This window comes from Nannobrachium achirus (genome assembly GCF_963921795.1).
Source record: "Nannobrachium achirus genome assembly, chromosome: 6".
In the NCBI taxonomy this organism is placed as follows: Eukaryota; Metazoa; Chordata; class Actinopteri; order Myctophiformes; family Myctophidae; genus Nannobrachium; species Nannobrachium achirus.
In genome coordinates this window covers 48,597,412-48,623,790 of record NC_137815.1, presented here as the reverse complement: position 1 = coordinate 48,623,790, position 26,379 = coordinate 48,597,412, and the positions used below count along the sequence as shown (strand labels likewise).

Genomic DNA, 26,379 nt, shown 5'->3' with positions numbered 1-26,379 from the left:
AAAGGAAATAAGGCAATATGAAAGTATTTCTTTAGAGGAGAACATAGTCTCAAATAACAAGACTCAGACATACAGCAACACAACAAAGGATGCAGAAGGATTATTAGAACACTACAGGAAAATGCGATGGGTTTGTTTACATGGATATACCACATGATGCCCTAACAGCCTTTCCACAACTATGAAACCTTCAAGAAACAAGCACAAACACACTGAGAGAGACACATACTGTATACAGTAAATGTGTATTTCTCAAACGTTTTAATGTTAAGGACCCCAAAATGTATATGTATTTGGCCGAGGACCCCCCCGGCTGACAATAATTTGTGCCAGGTACCCCCATACAAGATGTGTTGTTATTTGTTAAAAGGTTACATTTTTTCAAGATTCTTTTGAAAATAGCCAATGTACAGTAAAGTGGTTCAACAGATTCTGATGCCATATTAACTCATTTTGCTGGGAACCACCTGGAACCCTCTCAAGGACCCCTGGGGGTTCCCTCACCTCACTTCGAGACTAACTTACTTAATTCTCTTTATATATATATATATATATATATATATATATATATATATATATATATATATAGGAACATAAGGCTGTGACTATCTGCTTCCATCTGGTCCTATCCTGTGCAGCATGTTGTGACTCGATCGCCCCATGTTAGGTTTGCCATCTTCAGTTCTGAGGTCAACCGCCAGGTTGTTTTTGGCCTCCCTTGTTTCCTCTTTCCAGGTGGGGTCCATCTCAAGGCTACATACTTGATGGACTACACAACAGTCCTGGTCCATTCGGAGGACATGTCCGAGCCATCTGAGCCGACAGTGTTTAATTTCCAGCACCACAGTGCGACAGTTTGTCTTTCTGTACAGGTCCTTGTTGGAGATCCTTTCTGGACAAAAGATGCAACATATCTTCCGGAGACATCCATTGTGAGAGGCATTAATCTTTTTCATGTCACTCTCAACCACTCGCCAGCATTCTGAGCCATAAAGCAGGACTGATTTAACATTGCTGTTGTGCAGTTGGAGCTTGGCGAACCACTGATATAAGTAAACCACTTGTGTCACTGTTCTGGGGTGAATATTCAGCTAAAATAGCCGATCTACAAGCGCACAACACGTCACAACGTTAACATGCTGTGAACTTGTAGATTGCCTTTAGTGTAGAGGGGGAAAAGGGTAATGGGCCTAGTATAGAACCTTGTGGGACTCAACAAATATAATAGGGTTCATGTTGTTAAACGGATACAGAGACAAATCAAACAATCAGGGCTACTTGAGCTGGCACTTATGTGCCCTCAGTGGGAAGATTACTTTGTTATGATATAAATGTCCAGCGCCGTATCACCCGTAACACAATACAATAATAATCCAGAACTGAGGACTCCTCAGTCCTCGCCATCTTGTCTAGATTGATATTGATTGTTCTTTTTACAAGGCACCCCTAGTGCCTTGTTATGCCTTTTAATCTGCAATAAACACCTTTAAACCATGGATGAAACCCAATCCCTATAGCATGTGTGCATGAGCGCTTGCGTGTGCGTGTTTTAAACCGTCGGTCCGCTCTTTTGAAGGCACCATTTTTGGGGGTTGTGTTTGATTTTAAGGCTGCACGAGTTAGGCACAGACTTGATCAAGGCATCCTGTTATTTGATAGGAAAGACTGAGACTGAAATCCTTCTACCACTCTGCCACAAAAAAATGCCTTGAAAATAATCTTTAAGAAAAGGGTGGCAGTTACAGTGGCAAATGAGCACACTCTTGGGATACAGTCAGTGAAGTTCATTATCATTAATGGGACATTAAATAAAAGTCAGAGGCAGGCCTCCCTGGCCTCGGGGTGTGCAGTAACAGCCAGGGCAGTGAAAATAGGCTCATCATACCACCATAACGACCGCTCTAACGTGCATGGAATATACAGGATCCTCATTAGCTCTCACCTCACAGCGCCTACCAGCAGGGTCGATCAACTTGCATTTTTTCTAAGCCAGTTCCCCTTTCCCCCCCAATCTAAGGTGTCGTCCATACGAATACGATTTTAGGTGAATCTGATTACGTTTTGAATCGTTTAGACCTTTCGGCCACACAGAGCCGGCTGAATACGATGCTGTTTTAGTCCAACCTCTACCCTTAACCTGCACATGCGCCAAGCCCCCCCTAATTTAAGGTGCCGTCCATACGAATACGATTTTAGGTGAATCTGCGTACGTTTTTAATCGTTTAGACATTTCGGGCCACACAGAGCCAGCTGAATACAATGACGTTTTAGTCCAACCTCTCCCTTAACCCACATGCGCAGGACTGGCGGAAGTGCGTAACTGTGGAACTGTGGAAGGCACTCTGCCCCTATGCTCTGCCCCCTGCAGTGGGAAAGAGGGAGTCCCGCATCTGATACCGAGCATGAATTCCGGAAGCTTGCCAGTCCTCTTCTACCGTTCTATGTCTATGGTAGTCCCACCCAGGTTTCCAGATGGTGGCATACCAGTTTCCTGTTTATTGTCCCATAGTTACGTTTGAAAACACAAATGACACCTATATGTGTGTTACCCATTCAAATCTGCTGCCAAATAGTAGGCAAACATGGTAGGCACATTACATACAGTAGCCTATTGATACTCCATACCCCTATTGATGCACCTGGAATTGCCTGTCATTTCTATTCACCTGACAGTGAGGGGCTTCAACGGGAAGATGAATAGTGCAAATGGATGAACACAGTTCAAGGTTTCTGCTGAGAGATTGCCCTCCCTTCTGGAATGCCTGGCAAAGCCAGAGGCACAGTGAATGATAATAACATAATCTTGGACTAATAATCATGATGACCTCTGTGTCATAATTACAATTAGATGATCTTCCTTGGTGATAATGTTGCCAAGCACAAAGGTCTATTACCTTGCGTCTGTCTGGCCTTATGTAGATGTCCTTGCAAGAGGCAAGATGCCATGACTGCCTCTGAGGCGCGTTGCTTCAATTTCCAATAATGCACTACCACAACACATAGAACATGTTAAGACGTTTAGTTACTGCAGTTCAAAATAACAAATGCATTCATATGACTGAGTCAAAACAGTCCTCTCTCCCTATATCCCATCCTTTGTCTCTTTCTTCTCATTCATTCTGCAGATAAAAAAAAATCTGCTGTAGAACGTAGAAGGCGTTTGCATTCCTATGGTTTATTATTTGATAACGAAAACCGTTGCCCCTAAAAAGGATTGAAATGTTCATTCACAGAGGTCTACGCTGCTCTCTTATGCGGGAAAAACCACATTGAACCTGGTTTCCTTTCATTGCTGTGCTTTTGGCATTTGTGTCCCTCATTGAAACAGCCACAAATAACTCCAGTACTCAAGCCCACACCAACACATACACACAAACAGGGGCGTCACAAGGGGGGGAAAAGTGGGACTGAGTTACTAGGGCTCAAGGTGGAGGCGCCTTAATTATTTTATTTTAGCTATTGAAAAATAGCAGATAGATCTGCTGTTATTGAAAAGTCGTGAGAATGTGTGCAAATCTTTGAATAGCCTACCGGTATATGTATTTTAAGCGAACATTTGTAACTCAAATTTAGCTTCTGGGGGGTTCCTGGAACTAAATATTTTGAAGACTTGCACAAATTGCCACGATTTTGAGCTTTGAGCTTGTATATCTGCTATTTTTCAATAATTAAATCACAAAATAATGCATAATAATACGTTCCCAGTCTAAATGGGTTAAACCCCATTCATGGGGGGCCCGCAGTGAACCCTTGTACCCAGGGCCCAGAATTTGGTGTGACACCCCTGCACACAAAAGTGCACATAACATCTCTCCTGGAGGTGTTACTCTGCAAGATTACAAGCCTAAGAGATGTGAGCCTCCGCTGTGCCTCTCACCCAGACACGGCAAATAAAAAAGACAGCTGTCCCTAATGACGGCTTTACCGCCCTAATCAAGCACTCGTAAATGGCGCCTGAAACATCAGCTCAGAGCTGTCACACTGCATTCACTCCAGGCATTGTGTCTATTCATTTAGATGTGTTGTGTTTACCTTGCTTATCCTTCAAAATTATCTCTGTTGAGAATAGTCTAATTGTGTATTAAGAGTGGGGCTGTGTGGTGTTGTTCCTGTGTTCATCGCACAGTGTTTGAGTTTGTCACTAGAGGAATATAAAGGGAATCTTTACATTTGTTTTTTATTCTTTACATTTCACCCTTATTTAACCAGGAGCTGTCCCAAAGTTTCCTATAAAATAAATGCAGTAAGGACCAATGACTGCAAGGGTTCAAGGAATTAGACATTGTCCATGTGATTGAAGGTTAAAAACACTAATAGGTGTACTAGCCGACAAAAAGAGCCGAACTAGTTCGGGATCGGCACTCCGGATTGCGTCGCTAGCCGACAAAAAGCTGAACTAGTTCGGCTTTTTGGCACTTATAAGGTTAATAGGGATTGGGGAAACAAACGGGGGGAACCAACACAATGTGACGCCGCTTCTTCTGCTTGTGGTTCCCGCCTAGACCGGATCAAGCGGCCCGTTGTAAATGAATACCTGGTGACGAGAGGTTAGCGCACAGCTCAGAGCCCTGACGTCACAACATTTGGAGTGACGCCCCCTGCACTCTGGTTGGTTGGTTAAATGGAAGGTTGACTCCCACTTCCTATGCCTGAAATGTCAACAGCTTAGCCCAGGCTTTTCTTTTTGAGCTGAACACAAATGAAAATAAAAGCCTGGGTGAAGGTTGAATTGATAGTTGATGTGATGATATGAACTGAAATCAAGGTCCAGTTTTACAAATTCAGTTGTTTGTTTTCAACAGTTAGTGAAATGGGAGTGGACTTTGGAGGTGCAAACTGATAGTGGCACTGACAATAGGTGCTGAAAGAGTTGAAGACTGATCCGCCTTACGTGCGGACGTGCGGTGCGCTGTCGGGTGCGTTGTCACTGACTAATTCTGCGAAAATCTGTGGAATCCGACAACTTTTCTGCTGGTTTCAAAGATTCTTAGGGTGGCAAAATGCCACCAAAGAAGAACCCAGCACAGAAGACAATGGAGGACGATATAGAAGAAATTAAAAACACGCTTAACTTCCAGTCAGAGGAGCTGAGCAAACTGACCAAACAACAGGCTACACTAGCCGAGTTAACGAAGGAGATCAAGGCTCTAAAAATGACGGTCAAGGAAAAATACCAAAAAATTGATGAACTGGAAAAAAGACTAAATGATGTCGACTCAAGCAATACACGAGTTCGCAAAGTATCAATATCACAATGTAGACATACTCTATTGTGGCCCAGACAGCTAGCTGTCTGGGAAAATAGGCTGCGATGATCTTTGCTGCGAGTCACTCTCCTCTCTCTCTCCCTGTTTTGTGTCAGACTACTGTAATCTATCAATAAAGGCAAAAAGCAAAAAAAAAAATACTCTGTAAGATTATCATCGCTTTCACTGCATGAGTAATCACTAAGAGAACATCATGTACCGATATGAAAGTGTCAACTTGTAACGTCTGATTTATTGTTCGTTGCGGGGCAATGTCCAGCACCGATAATATAAGAATCTGCAAGCCCACAACTGGCTATTTTCGTTGTGACACCCACACGCAACTAAGAATGCAGATAACTTTCTCCCAAAGTTAGTCTAAATGTCAGTTCTTGAACAACACTGAAGTTAAACCCACGTAAATGAAAAAAAAAACAATGTGTTATCTAACACTCATTTACTTAAAAACAGTTGCTCACTGACATGATATAAAGAATTATGTTTCAAGTTAAAAAAAATCTCACATTTGTTGTAAGTTTTAATTAAAAATAAGGTAAACCCAGCGAAATAATATTTTCCAACCGGGGTCTCAGACGAGGGAATGAATATATTATTCAGATGTTAAGATTTTCATTATTCTGCCTGTGAGGGTGCGAAGCGCTGAAGTGTAAAATCATTCAGCTTGTACTTTTCTATGTGAAGATTATTGAATAAGGACTGCTCATGGCTGTACTCTGCACCATCTATGACAACTGGTGCCTTTTTAAAATGTGGCACGCTGGTGACACAATGTGATCTGTGCCAGTGATGATAGCGCTTGCTCCACACCATTCATAGGAAAATCTCATTATATGGTTTAATTAGATATTTCTTCTGAGCTAATTCACCCTTTTGATACTCATTTCCAAACTTTGATTTTTTTTATCATTTATTTTACACACAGATAGACTTTCTTCTTTTTCTTTTCATGAAAAAGAGAAATCCTATAACCAATTTTTTTTTTGTGATGCTATAATATGAAAGTGTAAGATCTTGTAGAAAATCTATTAGTTTTCCCAGAGTATACTCTTTTGTTATATGGGACTGAGGTAAAACAGGTTTAGAATACTGTAGGTGAGAATTTCCAAATTGTATAATTAATGGGGTCGAACCTCCACCCTTTTCTTTTGACCCCACCGACACACATGCATCACACAGTGTCCTTTTGAAGCAGTCTCGTCACATGCATTCTCTCATTTGTATGGAAATTGTTGATACTGCTGTAGTGGCAGCCTTTGTGTGCTGCTGTCCTGTCCCTCTATGTTTTTGAAGCGGTGAAAACCGCTTCCAATGAATGGCTTTGTGTGTATCACGCCCATATATGGTCATTTCAGTCCAGAATGAACAGGCTTTTTCAAAAACAGAATGTCCGTTTAATTACCATATATGGTGATCTCAGTCCAGAATGAACAGGGTTTTTCAAAAACACAAAGTATGTTACCTTATGTCCATATATGGTCACTCCAGGCCAGAATGAACAGGTTTTTCCTGTGTAAAATATCAGTCCAGAATGAATAGGCTTTTTCAAAAAGCAAAATGTGTGTCCCTGTCTATTGCATTGAATTGGTGAAGCTTCACATGACAATTCAACCCTATAGACAGTGTTGGGCAATATTACTTGGGAGAGTAATCGTTACTTATTACTTATTACACCTTGGAAAAAGTAATAATATTATATTACTTATTACTTGGAATCAAGAGTAATATCTAATATATTAAGTTATATTACTTTTTTTTTTTTTTACCCCGCAAAAGAAAATAGATGTAGGCCTACAACAGAATCTGTTTAGCCAGCTCCTTTTAGAACTGAATCAAATTTATTGGAACAATAAGAGACTCTGGGATGCAATTAAAAATATATATAATTAATGACAGGTTTTGTAATTAATTAATCGCAAATAATCACATTTTAATCGCACATCAATATTTGACCTGGGAACAGTGATAAACCTTTTTAATGGATTTTGGTATACAAGCGAATCAATTAATAATTAATATATATAAGCTAAGCAACAACACATTGCTTATTTTTATTACATTTAAACACCCCAGTACTTTAGTATTTTGATCCTAGGCTCTGTATTTGGACTGCTCTTTCCCCTCTACACTCTACTCTTCAGAATAAATAAATATTAGGGTTTAGTCAGTGGTGATGTAAATAAAAGAAAGGGCCGGGGTCCTATCAGCTATTAGACAAGGATATATGGAGACCCCTGTTGTAACTCTGAGGACCCTAGGGGTCCCGGACAACATGTTGAAGACCCCTGCCTATATTATCCTTATAATAAATATTTTCTTTTCTTGCTTAAAAGTGTATTTTATAAGTGATGTGGAGGGCTCTGGGGGGGTTCCCACTAAGGAAAGTAGGCTTTCAACTCCCTAAAACCGTCTCTTTCGGTGAGTAGTGAAACTAACCCTGTATTTCTTATGTTTACATTTTACAACAGGCGAGAGGCTAGCAGTTAGCACAAGGGCTCAGTCTAGTGGAGGGCTGGAGGCTAAGCTAACGGCTAAACAGCAACATTGCATTGCGTTGCTTGATGTGCTGTGGTGATATGCAAAGCATAATTTGCGAAGCCGTGCTTTTGTCCACGCTCCCGATTGCTTTTTAAATGTAAATGTCCCAGCCATCCACTTTACATTTAAAAAGCAATCGGGAGCGTGGGTGAGCTTGGGGATCCGCTATAGATGGTTACACCCCGCCATTCCGAAACACCGCCATTCCGAACATTGACTTCTAACCCTAACCCTACCCCTAACCCTAACCCTAACCCTTACCCTAACCCTAACCCTAACTAACCCTACCCCTAACCCTACCCCTACCCCTACCCCTAACCCTAACCCTAACCCTAGTCAATGTTCGGAATGGCGGTGTTTCGGAATGGCGGTCTGACACCGCTATAGATGCGGTGGACGGGCCGTTTTGGCCTAGTTTTTTCGGGCTGCGAGGGGGTCCGCGGGGGTCCCCAAGGGTGGGGGACCCCTCGGGGACCCCCTGGGAGCCGGCCCCGTCCCTCCAGGTGGCTCTGGGGCCGAGCTGTGTCGCGCGCCGTGCACTGTGGACGACAGAATGTTGTGCTGTCCAGCCTGTCTTCTATATGACTGTTGGACAGGCAGCAACGCTCGGCTCACCCCTCTCACATAAGCTACGTCATAACTGTGCGCAAGCTGCGGCAGATCTACAAGCTACACAGCATCTCTGTTGATATGTGTTATAGTTTGTAGGTCTGTTCTATTTTTGCATGATGCGGCAACTTCAAGTAACGGGTAACGAGGGCTTTTTTTTTGCAGAGTAAAGCGTTACATATTACCAGTTTTGACAGAGTAATACCTTATATTGCTCGTTACTGGATAAAGTAATAATATTACAGTAATATATTATTAGTAATTCGTTACTGCCCAACACTGCCTATAGATAATAGCATGGTTTATACTAAATAATTATTAACTTTGCTATAGTCAGCATGTCATACCAGCTCTCCAAATACATTCAGAATAGAGGTTTTATCTGTCCACCGCTTCACTTCGAACCGAGGTTTGATTTTTAGTTATCTATCTTAAGCAGAGATGATCGTCTGCTCTAAAGAACTACGGGACACGAAATTAATGATTGCCATTTGTGGAACTGCAACAATGACATTAACAACCCTTTAAGACCTGGAACATTTTAACCACTTTTTAACCAATTATTTTATTCTTTAACTATTAAAACATAGCAGATCTACAAACTAACAGTGCGAGCGCCGCGCTGCGAGCTTGTAGATCTGCAACTTTTGAAAAAAAATGGCAAATCTTTGAATATATCTTTTTTAAAGGAAACATTTGTAACTCTAATATTCTTCTTCTGCTTCTGCTTCTGGGGGGTCCCAGGAAATAAATATTTTGAGATGGGGTCTGACATGAAAAAGAACACATTTTCAGGATTTTTCAAAAATAGCAGATCTACAAGCTAGTGCCGCGCTGCGAGCTTGTATATCTGCTATTTTTTTATATAGCTTAAAATAATGGCTAAAGTGGTTCCAGGTCTTATTCATTGCCATTTGTGGAACTGCAACAATGACATTATAAAACGCACTGTGCCCTTGTCAGTGGTTGAATGTTCAAATGTTCAAAATGTTCTAAGTACAATAATATGCTTCTGACCAACAGCTGAGCACTGAGTTATATAACTCCCTTTCACTGTCTTCCTCTTTGTGGATCAAAACTTTTTGGTAAATATAGTTTCTTCACAAGCAGCTGACCCAGGTTTGGTTCCCTTCTTTGGGTCAAACAAATCATTTTAATAACTGATAATAATGAATAATGTATTTTTTCTTCTACATTTCTATCCCACGATTTTGTAACCAATGCATTTTTCACCCAGTGCCAATTGCCTAAGCTGTAATCCTGGGCGCTGCTCTCCCTCTACCAACCTGGGGAGAGCACCAAACGGAGCTCATGCTTCCTTCAATGCATGAGGAGTGAGCAGGCAGTTTCTTATCACCTGACAGGGGGGGAGCTTCCCCGGTTGGACGTAGCGCGTGGAAAGGAGCACGTTATTCCAACCAGTTCCTTTCCCCTCCATCAGAGGAGGCATTATAGAGACCAGGATTACTGCATGTTTTTTGTGAGGGTACCTACCCTAGGAGACACAAGGAGAACATGCACACTCCACTCTCTGAGCAGACCAGCGCTGAGTCTGAAATAAGGCTACCTTATCACTTTACAACTGGATCACAGTTGAGACTGAATGATCTTGGCTTTAACAACCGATTGCTCAGCATTGCTCGCAGTGATGAAAACGTTGGGGTTGGTGCATAATCACATGCAGAACAGAGCCACAATCAATGACATACTTTCAATGACGCAGGTCATAGTAGAATGCTGACATATCAAGTTTACTCAGCTCAGTAACAACCTGTTATCCGAAATCTTCCAGATTCAATCACACTGGGAGAGACTGGTAATTTCCCGTCTAATTTGTTAATAGGCCTAGAATTATTGAATGTTTTAACTATTGAAAAATAGCAGATATATAAGCTCACTGTATATCTGCTATTTTTTTTTTATTATTTTTTTTGCAAATCTTTGAATATATCTTTTTAAAAAGAAAACATTTGTAACTCAAATATTTGCTTCTGGGTACGTATTTTGAGATGGGGGTCCGTGGCCAAATGCATGTAATGTTGGGGTCCTCGACATGAGAAAGTTTGAGAACCACTGATTTAGAAGAAGGATTTAGAAGACATTTAGAGAATCGGGTAAAAATATTCAAAGACTTCAGCAAATGTTCATGATTTTTCAAAAATAGCAGATGTATAAGTTCGCAGCCTGTATATCTGCTATTTTTGAATAGTTAAAGCATAAAGATAATGGTTAAAGTGGTTCAAATCTAAAGTGACACAGATTTTAAGAGAGAAATAACTTTGCATTGCTTATGTAAGCCGAGGCAGGTAAGAGACAGCGTTATGGCCGGCGTGCACACGTCCACAGCGACCACAGCTCGTCAGTCGTAATATTACACCAACCATGCACTCATTACATATTCATCCCAGGTGCGAAAATGTAATTCATCACTTATTCAGAGGTGTTCCTGAAGGAAATCAATTTGCTTTCCAGAATTTCTACTGCCATATTAAATGAAGGTCCTCTGACAGATGCTGTGTTATTCATTTCTGGTAGGCCTTACAGTATACAAGTCCCTGTAGGATCATCTCTCCCTGTTGCCACGCAGGTCCCAGTGTAGCTTGTTGTTAATGGAATTCACAAAACGTCGGCCTTTTGGATAATCTAGGTCGAACATCACCGAACAACACATGAGATGCAAAGTGTTGTTCCACTTAAATGTGTCAAACTCCAGACGTGTGGTAGGTTAAGCTTTAGGGTGTTAATAAATGGCTTTGGTGAGAGAGAGAGAGAGAGAGAGAGAGAGAGAGAGAGAGAGAGAGAGAGAGAGAGAGAGAGAGACACAGACAGACAGACAGACAGACAGACAGACAGACAGACAGACAGAGTTAATTTAACTCTTAAAATATATATTCCGTTTTGATATTAGTTACAGTTGAATATTGTGTAGTTGCGACCGTCAGGTTGCAGTTACTATCAAAACCTCCACCAGCTGTCAGTCTGCCCTAAAAATCACGCAAAGGGGTACACAGTATCTCTAAAGTCAGGTCATTAACATGGATTTTCCATATTCCCTCCTCGTTGGCTACGATTGCCTTCTAAAGTTTGGGTATGCGACGTGGCGGTCGCTTATCTCCCGATTAGGGTTAGTATAGGGTTATTCAACTGGTGGAGTGCAGACCAGATCCAGTCCAGAAAACTATTCGAAACCGTCTTTTCATCATTTCTGAATATTCATAAAGAAATAAAAACATAAACATAAAAAATATGCACTCATTCAGTAGTTCTCTAATGGAATAATGTGTTTTGCAGTACACCCAGAGGCTAATTGTTGTCAGTCAATACCTCCACATCAGGGGCAAATGAAGACTGGGGGTGGAGCATTCTCGAGGGGCCCTTTTGACAAAATCATTTAAAATAAAAATAAGAAACATGATAACCTATTATAAATACAAAGGATGTTATTGAGTGAAGCAAGCATCAAGACCATAGGACAAATTAAGCTTGTTTTGAGGGACACAAAAAGAAGAAGTTGCCACTCGCACTGGCAATACAATGTTACAGCATCAAGGCATCACCGCAGCATCTACATTTATCTGTGTAGCATGTTTCAGCACCACATGAAAAACGTTTTTCATTAATATGTCTATTAGAAGTCAGGCACAAAAACAGTGCCATTGTCACCGGCACGACTGCACAGCCTAGCACAGATAGACTCTATCTGCCATTGCTAATACAAGGCAGTATATGTATACGGTCTAGCCTTGCTCAGCGTTGTAATTTTTTCTCAGCACACAAGTCGTGAGGAACCAAACAGGGCCCAGTATGCAATTGTAGGGCGGGTGTATCAACTTCTCTGATTGGTTGTAGGAGAGTGGGTGTATCACCTTTGCTGTTACATTCCACTGTGTTTGTATCGTTCCCAAAGTGGGTTTCTTGGGCAACTCTGATTGGTTGTAGGTCTAACCAATAGAGTCCATTTGAATAGTTTTTGTAACCGCCCCCGGATTTTTAATTTTTTTATTTTTGAATGGCTGAGCACCACACTATATCCACGCAGAGTGATATTGTCTCGCTATGCAAGGTTAACGACCGCATACATACATAAGCATATTCAGGTAAAAATAGAATGAGAACTTCATCAGCAACATGAGATAGTTTGCCTTGCCTACAGTAGGTTTCAACACCACTTCTGATGAGTGTGCCATTTCAGCACCATGGACAGTGCCATGTATTTATCAATAAAGAGAGACCTGCTTATTTTTATTTTTTTATGTTGGAAGGGGGGGGGGGGGGGGGGGGGGTTGAAAAACCTTCTATATTTCTATATCAGTGGTGCTCAAACTTTTTAATGTCAAGGACCCCTAGAATTACAGTATATGTATTTACCCCCATCTTAAAATATTTAGTTCAAGGGACCCTGAGAAAGAAAGATTTGAGTTACAAATGTTCGCTTTAAAAAAGATACTTTCAAAGATTTGCAAACACCTGTGAGCTTGAATCTCTGCTATTTTTTTAATAGTTAAAGCATAAGATAATGGTTAAAGTGGTTAAAATCTAGAGTGACACGGATACGTTCCCGGTCTGAATGGGTTAAATAAATGTAAACAAACAAATGTTTAGATAGGTGTTTTTACATTATTCATAATAGACAACCCTAAAAAATTGAAAGAAAGAAAAGCGTAAATACATAAATGTTAAAAGAAAAGCGCACACAATATTGAAAATGGCTACAAACTCATAGGAAGCATCGCAACACATTGTGAGCTAAGCTTACTACTAATTTCTCTGGATGTTGTACCTAGTGCAAACCCACAGACAGGATCGAGGTTTGCACAGTACAAAGAGAAGTATTTACTTTGTGATAAGCTGTCACTATAGCTCTCAGCTTGAACAGACCAACTGGCTGACTGACTGACACAGTGGTTTAACCGCTCTTGAATCCTGTATACTAATGTGATTGGCTCTATACTAGGGTGGTGGGCCGCTGTGCTGGTACTTCCTTTTACACTGAGAGCTATATTTTCGTCCATGCCTTACCCCTTATCCCTAAACTGCTTGGCTTTTTTGTTTACGACTTAGAAAAACATTTTAAAACACCTAAATTAGCTAATCTATATCAACATGTTGTGAGCTTGTAGATCAGCTATTTGAAATATTTAAAAATGTTTTTCCATTAGTAAAAAATGGCAAGAGTTTAAGGATAAGGGGTAAGGCATGGACGAAAATAGAGCCCTATATCTCTTCACCACAAAATGCTAATCTAAAAGCTCACTTGTAGGGCCGTTATTCTTGCTGAATGTTTGTCCCCAGAATACAATTCAACCGTACCAGTGGCCTGATGATCAGTGCATGGCTACAAGTGCACATCAACACAAGTTTAGCTATGGGAAAGCCGTACTTATTTAAGATTAAGATAAATGACCCTTTCTACAAACAGCTACCAATGTAGGACACAGGTGCAACCTTCTTAACCCATATACACTTAGGTTAAGGTACATCCAAAAGAAATACCTTATTACCTGTCCTGAGAAGACTGACTAGGCACATTTTTCTGTCCTGCTTTATTTGCCGAAGTGCAGTGAACAACAGCAATTTAGCACATCACAGAATGACACATGGTTTGAGGATTCAGCACATCGCAAAAGATGCAACACAGATGCACAAACATCACTCTGCAGCAGCAGGGGTCTGCAACTTGTCATGGAGTGCCTATTTTGTTTTATACACATATATACACGGTATTAAGTTTAACAAAGACACCACATCAAAATACATTCGGATATTGTACCGATCGTTGGAGCAATAACCCCCTCCTATCTCCTAGACTCTCACCCAATCACAATCAGAGTTCAGAGATTACATGCAGTGACAATTATCACCCTCCCCGCCTGGCTTCCCAATTGTGTTTGTGTAGATGCTTGAAAAAGCCGGACACACCACAGTGAATTCGAACCCGCAACCTCTTCGGTGGTAGACAGGTACTTTACCTCTGCGCCAATTGGCCGATTGGCTTTACTAAGGGTAAGACTTCTGTAAGGGCTGTATGGCGTGCCAGAAAATGGCACCCCGGCCCTCCCAGCACTCCCCATCATCAGCTCCCTGTTTTCCCACCTGGCCACGGACATTGTGGGACCACTCCCGGGGCCATCACTACATACTGGTACTACTAGACTATGCCACATGTTACCCAGAAGCCGCTAATCCACTATACATACTACCTCTGGCTACCTCGGTTCTAACTTGTACTACCTCGGTTTGTGGGCCCAGGTAGTAGAATCGATGATGGGACATTCTTACTATAATCTGTTCGCTATTAGGGAGGTACCAGAGGCCTCCACAGGGTTCTCTCAATTCGAATTGATATATGGCAGAAATCCCAGGGGCCTACTAGACCTGGCCAAGGGAGAGCCAACAGGTCAAGAAAACATGGCAAAATAAATTAAAACACAAATGAAATATAGCAACAGTAAATTATGAATAAATAAAAGAGAAGGAATTTACAATGTGACTAGAAGGACCATGGACAAAACAGACAATAAAAACTATGAGCCTGAATAAATGCTAAATCCATGTTATCCTTGTTTTAAGCATATTCCATGGTGCATGACAAAACAGCCAATCTACAAACTCACGTCATGTTGTCTTGTTCCTATTATAACTGGGGTTCATGTGATTAAATGGTCACTATAACAGCATTTTTCTGTACCACTGCAAAAGAATTTCCCCAGAAAACCTTTTATAATATTTATTAAGAAAACATAAGAACTATGACAAGCATCAAAATGTTAACTTTAGTCTACTATGTTACCTTTGCAGTGGACCATAGTTGTCATTCTTGACATTTTCAGACTCGAACTCAACATGACGGCCCTAACCTAACCCTAACCCTAATAACCAAACCTTTTCAGAATTAAATAATCATTAATTATTATGCAAACAAGTAAGCATGCCTGAAACGGATGAAATGTCAGATGGTTTAATTTTGAAATTATTCTCTACTAGGGCATTCACCAAATATTCGAATATCAAAGTCACTGTTCGATGTTGTTCACCTAAGTCGAATATTTGCTTATTTATTTATTTATTTTTTTATCTTTAAAAAATATATAGTTTATAAAGCTTGGCTAGATAGGAAGTCATAAGAATGAGTTGTCAATGCCCCTGGTGGATGAATTTGTTAATGCTCTATACCAGGGGTTCACAAACCTTTTTAGGCCGTGCCCCCCAAAATAAACATATTTGAACTGGGGACCCCCACCCTGACAAGCACTTGGAATTGTAGGTATTACATTTAATGTGACTCGGTTCCGCAGATAAATATTGTGAAAATAGCAGATCTACATGCTCACAGCGCCTCGCGTTGCGAGGCGTTGTGAGCATGTAGATCGGCTGTTTTCACAATGTTCGCCTCTTGCTTACTTAATATTTGACAGTTTGGCCAGTCCTGTCGAATATTCGACTATTCGAATACTTTGAGGTCGAATATTTTGAATACTAAAAATCACTATTCGTGAATGCCCTATTCTCTACCTATCAATATATATACCGGTATGCAACTTGAATGTCACTGTGTTGGCAGCTGCAGGCTTTGCACCGCTTTGTGTGGCCAATCAACCAGCTAGCACCTCACTCGGGGTCACCTCTCGAGACTCAGGCCGGCTGCTGGCAGTACGCCTGCTTTGAAATGCTGAGATGCAACCTGTGAGTGGTTTGCCAAAACAGCAAAGTTTCTCCTCCGGTGATTGGGTTGGGTTCAGAGGCAACTTGCTCGCGTGCCTACAGCGGCTACACAACACAACCACCAGGAAAATAATTCACTGTTCAACAAGGCTACAACTAGTCCGACGACTAGTTCATCTCTACTCCGTATATATGAAAAAAACATATTTGATAGTCAGTTTGTGCGTAAAATAGTTACAAACAGTCAGTGAACAGCCTGAAATTTAGGGAATCGAATCAGGGGTGTTTTTCTTGCCTCTTTCGTTTCTGTGAGACTGATGACTAAATTTATTTAGTTGTGCTTCATTTACCCATTTGTGGAATGTTTAAATCATTCTTTAATGTCAAATAACCTACTGCTGTCCGGGCAACACATTCTCAAAACAATATCTGGACGTATGAAACTATAGCTTGATATAATATTAAAGAATGTAGTTCTACAGACATTTGGAGGTGCAGCTAATGACAACATCAATGACCAACAGCATGCACACAGTAGAAATAGAGGACACATTTATTTACTTTGATTGTCAGCATGATGGTTCTGACTTAAGTGTGAGAACGTATTAACTACTCAGATGGTTTCAAGTGAAGTCATTCAATCTCACTTGCACTGAGGACATCCCTGATTGGTGGATTTGTGAATGGACATGTAGCATGGCAGAGAAAATAGAATATGCTACCAGTCATAATTCGAGAGGCATCAGATATCACATTTTATGCGCAGAACTAAGATGGCGCTTGTTTGCTCAGAAGCCCTAGCCTGCAAGGAAGGTACTGTGTGTGTACCATCTTGCTGGTAGTAAAAGAGGGGCTGGTCCGAACTCCCGTTGGTCCGGGGTTAACATTCACCAGGTTAGCATTCACCAGCGTCGGCAGGTTAGCATTCACCAGCATTATAGTTTTACTGAGGTTAGGGTTAGGGTTAAGGTTAGTTTTACGTGGTCGGACCAAAGGGAGTTCGAACCAAGGACATGTTACCGGTAAAAGTATGTTTTGACTGTATAGCGGGTGTGTTCTATCCCTAGCAATAGCTTTGCCCTTCCTGAGCACCTGGGTCTCATACATCGATGTCATACTCTCTAGCCGTACCCCAGCTATCTTGCTTTATACATTGATACAATGATAATGAGCCATACCAGGAATGACACTCCAACCAAAATTAGAACTACACTCTACCTGCCAGCATGACTTAAAAACTCAACTCTGCTAGAACCTGGTAAACTCTAGAACCCGGTCTTTTCTACTTTTTTGTCTGATTATTATTTGTCTACCTAGGACTTCTCATAAACAGAGCAGAATCCAAGGAACGCAGCAATGTCTATTATTTATGTCATACTCGTACTCCTGGAAATCAGTTGTTTATTTTTGTTTCAGTACATAAATTGAACCCCATAGTGCAAAGAAGAAAAGTACAAAAGCAGAAAGTTACATTTTCTACGTGTAGCTGATACTAAATGTGTTTATATAAACATTTCATCAAAAGAAATGGCTAAATGAAGAAAAAACTAAATAAACTAAGACTAAACTCAACTTAAGAAAACTAAACTGGTCTAAACACAACAGGTGTAGTTGCTTGCAATGCTGGCAATTTATCAAATATATATTACAGGTATTCAGATTCAGTTGCAGGCCAGTAGCTAGCTCTGGGTCATAGCGTTAGGAGGAGTTCTCTTTAACGCTATGTCAGTAATGATCGGTGTGCCCGCAGCAGTGTTACCAGATGGGAAATGTTGAATTATCGTACCGGAGGCTCAGAATTATCGTATTTGACATGAAACTATCGTACACAGCAAAAAAAGAGAAATCACTCGCGTAAAAACGTAATTTCACCAAAAAAGTCATCTTTAGTGTAAGAAACTACCTTGTTTGAGACTCCTGGTGACAAAAACGCATCAGATTTGCTGCGTGGAGGCAGGCAACTTCCTAGAGCTTACACAAATAAATGCCTGAAACTGGTATGGAAAGATGCACCCGGTGTTTTTAATGCCTCCAAGTACAGATCTAGGGTCAGATTGACTGATTTCCTGGCTTATTTTGAGAAGCCAAACCAGATCCCAGATCAGCAGCCAGGGAAAATTGTGAATTCACACTCTTTTTGGTGATATGCCGAAATTATCGTACATTTGGGCATTTTTTGAATTATTGATCGTACATTGTACAGAGGGTCAAATTATCGTACAAATACGATAATTATCGTACATCTGGCAACACTGGCCCGCAGGAAACCTCTCGTCTGTTAAAAATAAAAGATACAGCTTTTGGGAGTTGAAAGCCTACTTTCCTTAGTGGAAGCACTCGGAGCCCCCCCACCTCACGTCTAAAATACACTTTTTGGCCAGAAAAGAAAATATTTCACAGGAGATTTTAGCTACTCCACAGCGCCCCAACAGATCTTGTCAATAGAAATGTCCATGAATATTTTCTTTTCCAAAAAGGACGTGAGGTGGGGCGCTCTGAGTGTTCCCAATAAGGAAAGTAGGCTTTCAACTCCCAAAAGACGTCTTTGTTTTGGTGAGTAGAGAAACTATATTTTTTTATTTTGACAACAGACGAGAGGTGTGCAGCGTTTTCTGCAGGTGCACCTGATCATTACTGACATAGCGTTAAGGAGAGCTCCTTCTAATGCTAATGGACCAGAGCTAGCCAGTAGCTACATATAGTTTATAGGCACTTATTCACTCCTCTTGACTTTCTTTCCAGCCAGGTCAAGGATTTAATTGAACAGTTTCCCAGCCACAGCTTCTCTGAACTACTGGTAGACACTCCAACTGGCTCATGAGATATATTTAAGTTGTCAATCAGTAAATGCTTGCACTTTGCATTGATTTCAGTGCAGAGTTCTCTCTCTAGATGGTAGTATAAGGAGAGAACAAGAAAAGAGTGTTGTTGAGGATGTAGAATGAAAGAGGCATTCCCCCTGTCTTTCTATGACCATTTTGATTTCCATTTCCATAACAAAACCAGGCTACGTCCATAATTGGCATAAAATTAAGTAAAATCTAAATTATTCAGTTCTGATTAGTAGCTTTCAGGTGATTAAATGATAAGTAAGCCAACTGCCTTGCATTAAGACATCCACCTGTTAGGCTCTTTGGAATGATTATGAGCAAGGATAAGGATTAGAGAGGTGACACGGTGATGTGTGCTCCTTCAATTTGCTCCTAGCAAAGACTGCGACGAGACTTTATTGCTGTAAAATGTAAAACTATCTAGCCAGTAGCCAACCATTATATTCGGTGAATAGGTTTATTTACATAACAGAAATGATACTGAAGGATTCCATGTTTGATTCACCATCATCAATACAGTTCTCTAGTTTATTTGGCTCGCAATCACAGGAGAACTTTGTTTGGTGCGCCTAATCTTTAAAAGGTGCTACAGAATGCAGTTCTACTCTCTTCAGGGGTTCTTTGGGATGGTTGTGGGCCTATATAGCACTGGTTCCCAAGCACTGCATGGGTCTGGACCCATTTGTGGGCCGTGGACACATTTTTAAGGGTCCCTGAATTTTTTGTTTCCTATATTTTGTTTTTTATTATTATTATTTCTAAACATTTTCAAAAAACATTACCAAAAAATGCATTTTCTTTTTTAATGTCATGATTAAATTAAATTAAAATCTGAGAAATGACATTAATTAGAAAACAAATGAAGTAGTGAAAATAGCCCATCTACAAGTTCACAACATGGTGCGAAGCTATTGTGAGCTATGTTGTATTTTCACTATTAGTTTGGGTCCCATTACCTCAGTGGTTCTTTGGGGTGTCTATATTGCCAACTGTTTCTTGTACACAGCAAAATCATCTGTTAGTTTCACTCTGAGAGTATATACTCATAAGTTCATTTTTGCCGTTTTCTGAAAATATTCCTGGTTGGGTGGAGCAGGCTCCACAGCAGGCTGTCACAGAGGACATGATGCTGCATTTAGTGATGGATGTGTAGATTTGAAGCAGAGTGGGTTGGCGAGACGCTGAGCTCTTTCAATCTCAACTGCACTAAACTTTCCCCGCGCAACTTCCCACAGTGAAGAGATCAGCATTTCACTTGGGATAAAATGAATGAATGTAAAAATAATAATAGTCGACACCATAATAACAGTGTTACAAAATGGTGTGATATTACAGTGACAGGATGAGAAACATGGAACTGTGGGCCCCCTTATAACTTGCTGTGTGCTTGCTGCCATAATCCACAGTAAAAGCTTCCCACTGTACAATGTCTGTCTGTGCCTGCCTATTGATGGCGTAGTGGTTTCAGACATTTCCTCCAGAACTACACATACCCCTGCTGGCCTGTGATTGAATCCTGCCTGCTGTTGCAAGCACAAAAGGTCAGCCCACCGACCGTTGTGCCTTTTGCTGAATCTCTAATCTATGGTGCACTGAGAACTCACAGTACAATCCTGCAGTGCTAATTTAACTGAGAGAGAGTGTACAAATGTTCCGGGTCCATTTGGTTACAAAAGCATAAATGAACACTGTGCCCATGGTCTTGGTGCAATTTGATGGCACAAATAGTGTAACTTGCTCTACTGTAGCAAGCATGTCTGTTTCATGTAATAGTACCATTGTAATTCAGCCAATATATGTCCGATATTGGCTTTTTTGCCTATATACAATTATCCGATATTGTCCAACTCTTAATTTCCGATTCCAAAATCAACCGATATGCAGGCTTTTTTCACCAAAACAAACGTTGTGCCATCAAGCATGGGCTGTTAACGTCTCATGCTGTATACATGTAGGCTCAGAAATGCTGTGGACTACTGCAGTTGAACAAATAAATAATATACTGATACCGATATTTTCCAATATTACATCTTTATGTTAATATCGGCTGATAATATAGGACATCTCTAATCTAATGCATCCATCTGTAGGTATTTATCGTATTTATGTGAAAGTGATTTCATAGATGATGCATATGCAATGCATGTCTTTTCTGCATAATAGTGTATGTATTATATTATTGTTAGTTGTAGTAGAAGATGTGTTGTATGCTTCCAAGTTGTTGCCTTATTCTTATTGAGACAGGAAGCTAATAATTTCACGAATGATTGGAACTTTCTACGTACAATCAAGACACTGCAATAGCCCTGAGATGTACCTTTTGCCGTCTTCTCTAAGCAGGCCATTTCAAAATGTAATAATCATAACTGTAAAATCCTTACTGTTTTTCATTGTAGTAGCAATAGCCCAAAATGGTCCAGTTCATATTGCATGTAAAATATGAAAATAGACAATTTTCAAGCAAAGAAATATGTTATATGATGAAATGTAAATGAATGACAAAGTATAAATTGTGATATAAAAAGTATAAGTATAAAACACTTTGAAACAGTCAGCAGAGCCTCAACTGCAGTTATATCAAATCAGATACAGAATGCAATATGCAAGCAGACAAAAACAGAAAAATGTAAACCCATCAGCAGTGCTTGTGTATTTGAAAGAACCATTTTTTAGCATGCACAGTCGCACACACAAATACACACACCCACACACGCACACAATTCCCCATGAAAAGCATTCACCATTCTCATTTGAAAGTACCACAACTCCGTTTGCACTGACAGTCAAGCAAATGGCACACAGCCCTTGACGATAACACAAACCCTGAGAAATAATAATTGTATACTTTTCTCAATACAGTGGTGAGTGCACGAACCATATCTCTCCATCACAAGTCTTATAGTATAAAAAGCCACAGTCGATTCCCTGCTTAATGTCTTCAATCTCAGGCTGATGAACACATTAGTTTTTGTCCTTCACTTTGTGTCACTGAGATGTTGGCTGCTTTTGGTCTTAAAAGCTTTCTATACTTTCTACAACACAGTTCTTGCTATATGGGAATCTACGATGTAGCAACACTGACACCATCAGACCAGAAGTTGTACAACAGCCCTCATACCAAAAGGTCTGATGGCATAGAGGTCCATCTGTACTAGTAGGCTATATGTTTGGACACAACTACTCATTCAAGGGTTTTTATTCATTGTCTCCGCCAGGAGAGTATGTTTTCATCCCTGTCTGTCCGTCCGTGTCACACATATTCCCACTAGGTCAAGGAACAAATGCCACCTTTTTCACATTGGCCTATTATAGTGCCACCAGGATCCCTGACCTGGCGGAGACCTGTGCTGTGCGCTGTTTCTAGTTTTTTACATTTCCTACAATGTAGAATATTAATAAAGACATAACTGACAAAACACATAGAGTAAACGGGAACAAATAAAGTTAACTTATATAAAAATGATGAAATGATGATGAAAATGATTGCACAGTCTTGACATTCTTTCAACCATCAGCTTCGTGAGGTTGTCGATTTTCTATAAATGTGTGTATTTTCACTTTTCTTAGATCACATGAACATAGTGGCAATAGTTGGCCATGCATTTTTTAAACAGGGAACCGTAGTATTATCCTCAGCAGAGAATGCGTGGAATACTTTTCATTACTGTATGTGACATTTTATGACCACCAAAACCACTGTACCAGTACAACAAGAAACAATAGAATTAACATTTCATTTTAGTTTATGATGTGTTAGTGCTAGCAGTATTTGAAAAGAAATGTTGTATTTTAATTTGATGACCTATCTTAAACACACTCAGGCCAAAAGTAGCAACTTTTAACAAAATATCTCTCATAATCTGGCAGATTCCAGGATAACTCTACCTATTTGGTGACTGACCCCCATGGTCGTTCCTCAAGTGTGACATTTTGGCCAATTTCCAGGTTGATGTATAAGGCTATTAGAAAAGGCAATCAACAGAATAATCGCCCTAGTTCTATGCATAAAAGTAAAAACACTTCTCAGACACTCAAAAGTCAGCTAATTAAATAAATCATTCATACAAGGAATCCACCCAAGCAAAGTAGATCACAGTTTTACCTGTTATAAACTTATCTTGACTTATTCCAACTAAAACTAAAACCCTGCTTCATGCATTTAATACTAAATCATGGATACGTATCTCAAATACAAACCATTTAACAATACAGTAAATCATTTTAAATGGTAGGTAACAGGCCAGTGCTACACTCTGAGAGTGTGTGTGTGTGTGTGTGTGTGTGTGTGTGTGTGTGTGTGTGTGTGTGTGTGTGTGCGTGCGTGCGTGCGTGCGTGCGTGCGTGCGTGCGAGCGAGCGAGAGAGATTAAAGACATCCTTACAAAGGTTGTGGGCGTAAACCACGGTGAGAAGCCGCCATCTAGTGGTGATAGGTGATTTCATAGCACCGTGATCTCAACAGAGGAACGGCAGCCGGCAGGAACCTATTCATTAATATATTGATGATTCATGAATTAATCCAATGCATAAAATATGTTTTTGTATGTGTAAATACAAAACAGATTTTGTATTAATAGGACACACTTGTGACGTTCTCGTGGAGTGAACGCAAGGGGCACTATAGTCCTTTTCCACTAGTATGTGTGTTATACTGAAATTGGTAACCTATCCAATTCTTCTGAATTTCCAAAGGTCGCTTGCTAGCTGGAAAAAAGGGGGGAGAATACGTGCTTGTTTGGAGTAGTTACAACCTGCCACAAATAATGCAGCTGTTATTTCCCCAATAGAAACGGTAAACAGCCGTTTAGAGATGGAGCCCTGGGAAAACGCGGCGCTAACGGAGCGCTCAAGTCATAACATTCGATAGGTCACTTGTTTCGATGTAACACAATATTCCGTTCCTATGGATACCGTCAAAGCTTGAGTCTTGAGAGGAAGTGGCAGTGTTTACACAATGTCTGCCATCGCTGATGAAGTTGAACTGAGCAAGAAACATGAGGAAATGTGAGTAGAGCTGTGCTGTGCAATGTGCATCTCGTTTTCAAAACAACCCCTCAAATGTTGAGAAATTTGAGAAATCTTGTATGTAGGCATTGTGAGTGTCGTTTGCATAATGCATTGCACCTGCAATTGTTACGCTAAAGGCAACAAGCTACCGACGCTGGCTAGTTGATTTGCCACACCACGTCTGGCTATTACATAATTTAATTCAGTAATACAGCCAGGATATTTTTCTAATTAGTAGCGCTCCATGTGTAGGTCTACTTACCCAATAACTGCTCGTCAGTTGCGACTTGGGAAGAGCTCTTGTAGTTTCATATCCATCTGAAAGCTGTGGCTGTAAAAATACTTATGTATGTCCAAATCTCTCAATAGCACTGAATGTCTGTCTTGCCTCTTTGTTGCGACCGTAGGTAGCAGTTTACTATCAGAACCGTCACAGCTCCGTCCGTCCGGACGGACGGACGTGTAAGGTCTATGTGTTTGCCCCTCTGACATCATGCTCTGACGTCACTGTGATGCCAGGGATCCTTCACGGGATCTCAGGGGAACCACACTAACATAATCCCTTTTATGCATATATATGGAGTTCCCAGGTCAGGTGTCATCAATATTAAGCCCATATCTAACAAGACTTCATATGGGAATGCCCATATATGGAGGCCACATCGGCCACAACAGAATCCATATGGCCAAGACAGCCCATATCTGTGTGGCTGGTTCTACAGACATCTCCATGAATGGGTATAAAAGGGATTGTATGTATGATGTCAGATGTCATAGACATCATATGACTTTCACATAACGAATAACTGAGTAAGCATGTTTGGGCTCTCACAGCTTATCTCCATATACAGTACATGGATCTCCATATATGGGTACCAGGGGTCTCCATATGTGGGTAACTGGTCCGATATACATCACTGGTCAGATGGCCAAGACATGGTGTGCTTGTCGCCCTGAGGCGTCTTACTAGTGTATATTATTATTATTATTATGGCATTTGCCATAGCCCTAGAATGTCTGTGATCTTACATAAGACTTTGTCTAATATTTCAAATACACAGCCATAGATCGCTCCTATTGCGTGGCGTTTAGCAGATAATCTGCGCAGTATTAAAGTGGCACTACTTGTGTACTCACCCAATAATGAATTCCTTGGAGCCAGATATACCGGTAATCCTCGAGTTTCATATCCCTTTGAAAGTTCTGGCAGAAAAGGTGCATTTAGTCAAATATCTCCACTTTTCCATGAGCTTCACACGGACAACGTTCAGTCTGGGGCGAGGGGCCCGGAACTAAGCTTTGAAAGTGTTCTGCGGTTCTGTGCTGGATCCAGTTTAGGGAGAAGAGCAGTGCTTCTGGGTCTGATGCAGAGCAGAAATGAACAGCAGGAGAGCAACAAGAGTCAGCGGTTGGTCGAGAGCCAAGCTGCCCAAGAGAGGAACGGCAGGCTCCTGGAGGTAACTCTTATGAATCCAATTTATTTTCACATCGCAAGTTTACAGGTGTAAAAAAAAAAGTGGGTGAAATTTATATTTTTATTAAGCTCACTGGCTGCTGTAATAGTCCTGTTCAGTGGGGGTCAACATAGTTTTTTCTTATCTGCATACAACAGGATATACAGAAGCTAGAGGAGCGTCTCAATAGAAGGCAACTGCCACACCCAGATATCCTGGCATTGGAGGTGAGGTGCACCCACAACCAAATACATTTTGTCATTTTGAATTGCTTCTCAATCTTTCAAGTCTTTTAGCTGAATTAAATTAGTATAAACCTTTACAGCAATTTGCCATATGATTAAGTGTTTTACGTGCACGTGTGTTATAATGTACTTTCACACAACACACGTAAAACACATTACCACAAAATACATGGGTCAGGATGGTGGGTTATCTCTGTGAAAACAGAGATAAGGCCCGGACCTTGGCTCCAATGTACAGTAGCCTGACAGTGCATTGCGGGTTTGAGTCCCTTCCCGGCGATCTTTTACTGCATGTCTCTCCATCTCTCTCTCTGTGTTTCCTGTCCATCTCCACTATACTTATGAATAAAGGCAGAAAAGCCTATGAGACAGATAATGTGGACAGACATTCAATGAGTCCACATTTAAGCTCTATTATGTTCCCCTCCAGGTGAGATACTGGACCTCTGTGGAGGAATCCATCCCTGACTGGGAGCAGTTCCTGCTGGGGAAGGGCCCCCACCCTACTGATCCATCCGGGCCATGTCCTAGGAGAGCCAAACAGAGGCCTAGTGCAGCCCCAGATCACAGCTTGCCTCCTCGGCCAAAGGCAAAGCCTGTCAAATAACGGAATGGATGGAAGGCAGCTGTTGGTATATACATGTTGTTAAATAACTGAATTATAGCAGCTAATGGTAGCTATCAATGGAATCTGATAGGCCTACCATATTGCTTCTCGTGCAGGTAAGGACCAGCCTTTTTGCCATGTGTTCTTTGTCACTCTTACTTTG

General features: G+C 40.8%; 1 protein-coding gene across 1 annotated transcript in view; it reads left to right on the top strand.

Moving 5' to 3' along the window:
• Positions 1-23,857: 23,857 nt before the first annotated feature.
• Positions 23,858-26,379, top strand: part of cep15 (centrosomal protein 15) — a gene marked incomplete at its 5' end in the record, with an annotated part of 2,683 nt that continues 161 nt past the window's right edge. Inside the window, 4 exons of the mRNA XM_080728263.1 lie at positions 23,858-23,907; positions 25,244-25,367; positions 25,523-25,596; positions 26,045-26,379. The exon at positions 26,045-26,379 is cut by the window's right edge and continues 161 nt beyond it. Coding sequence (XP_080584389.1) covers positions 23,858-23,907; positions 25,244-25,367; positions 25,523-25,596; positions 26,045-26,216 — 420 coding nt within the window. The 3' untranslated portion in view covers positions 26,217-26,379. The remainder of the gene's footprint in view (positions 23,908-25,243; positions 25,368-25,522; positions 25,597-26,044) is intronic.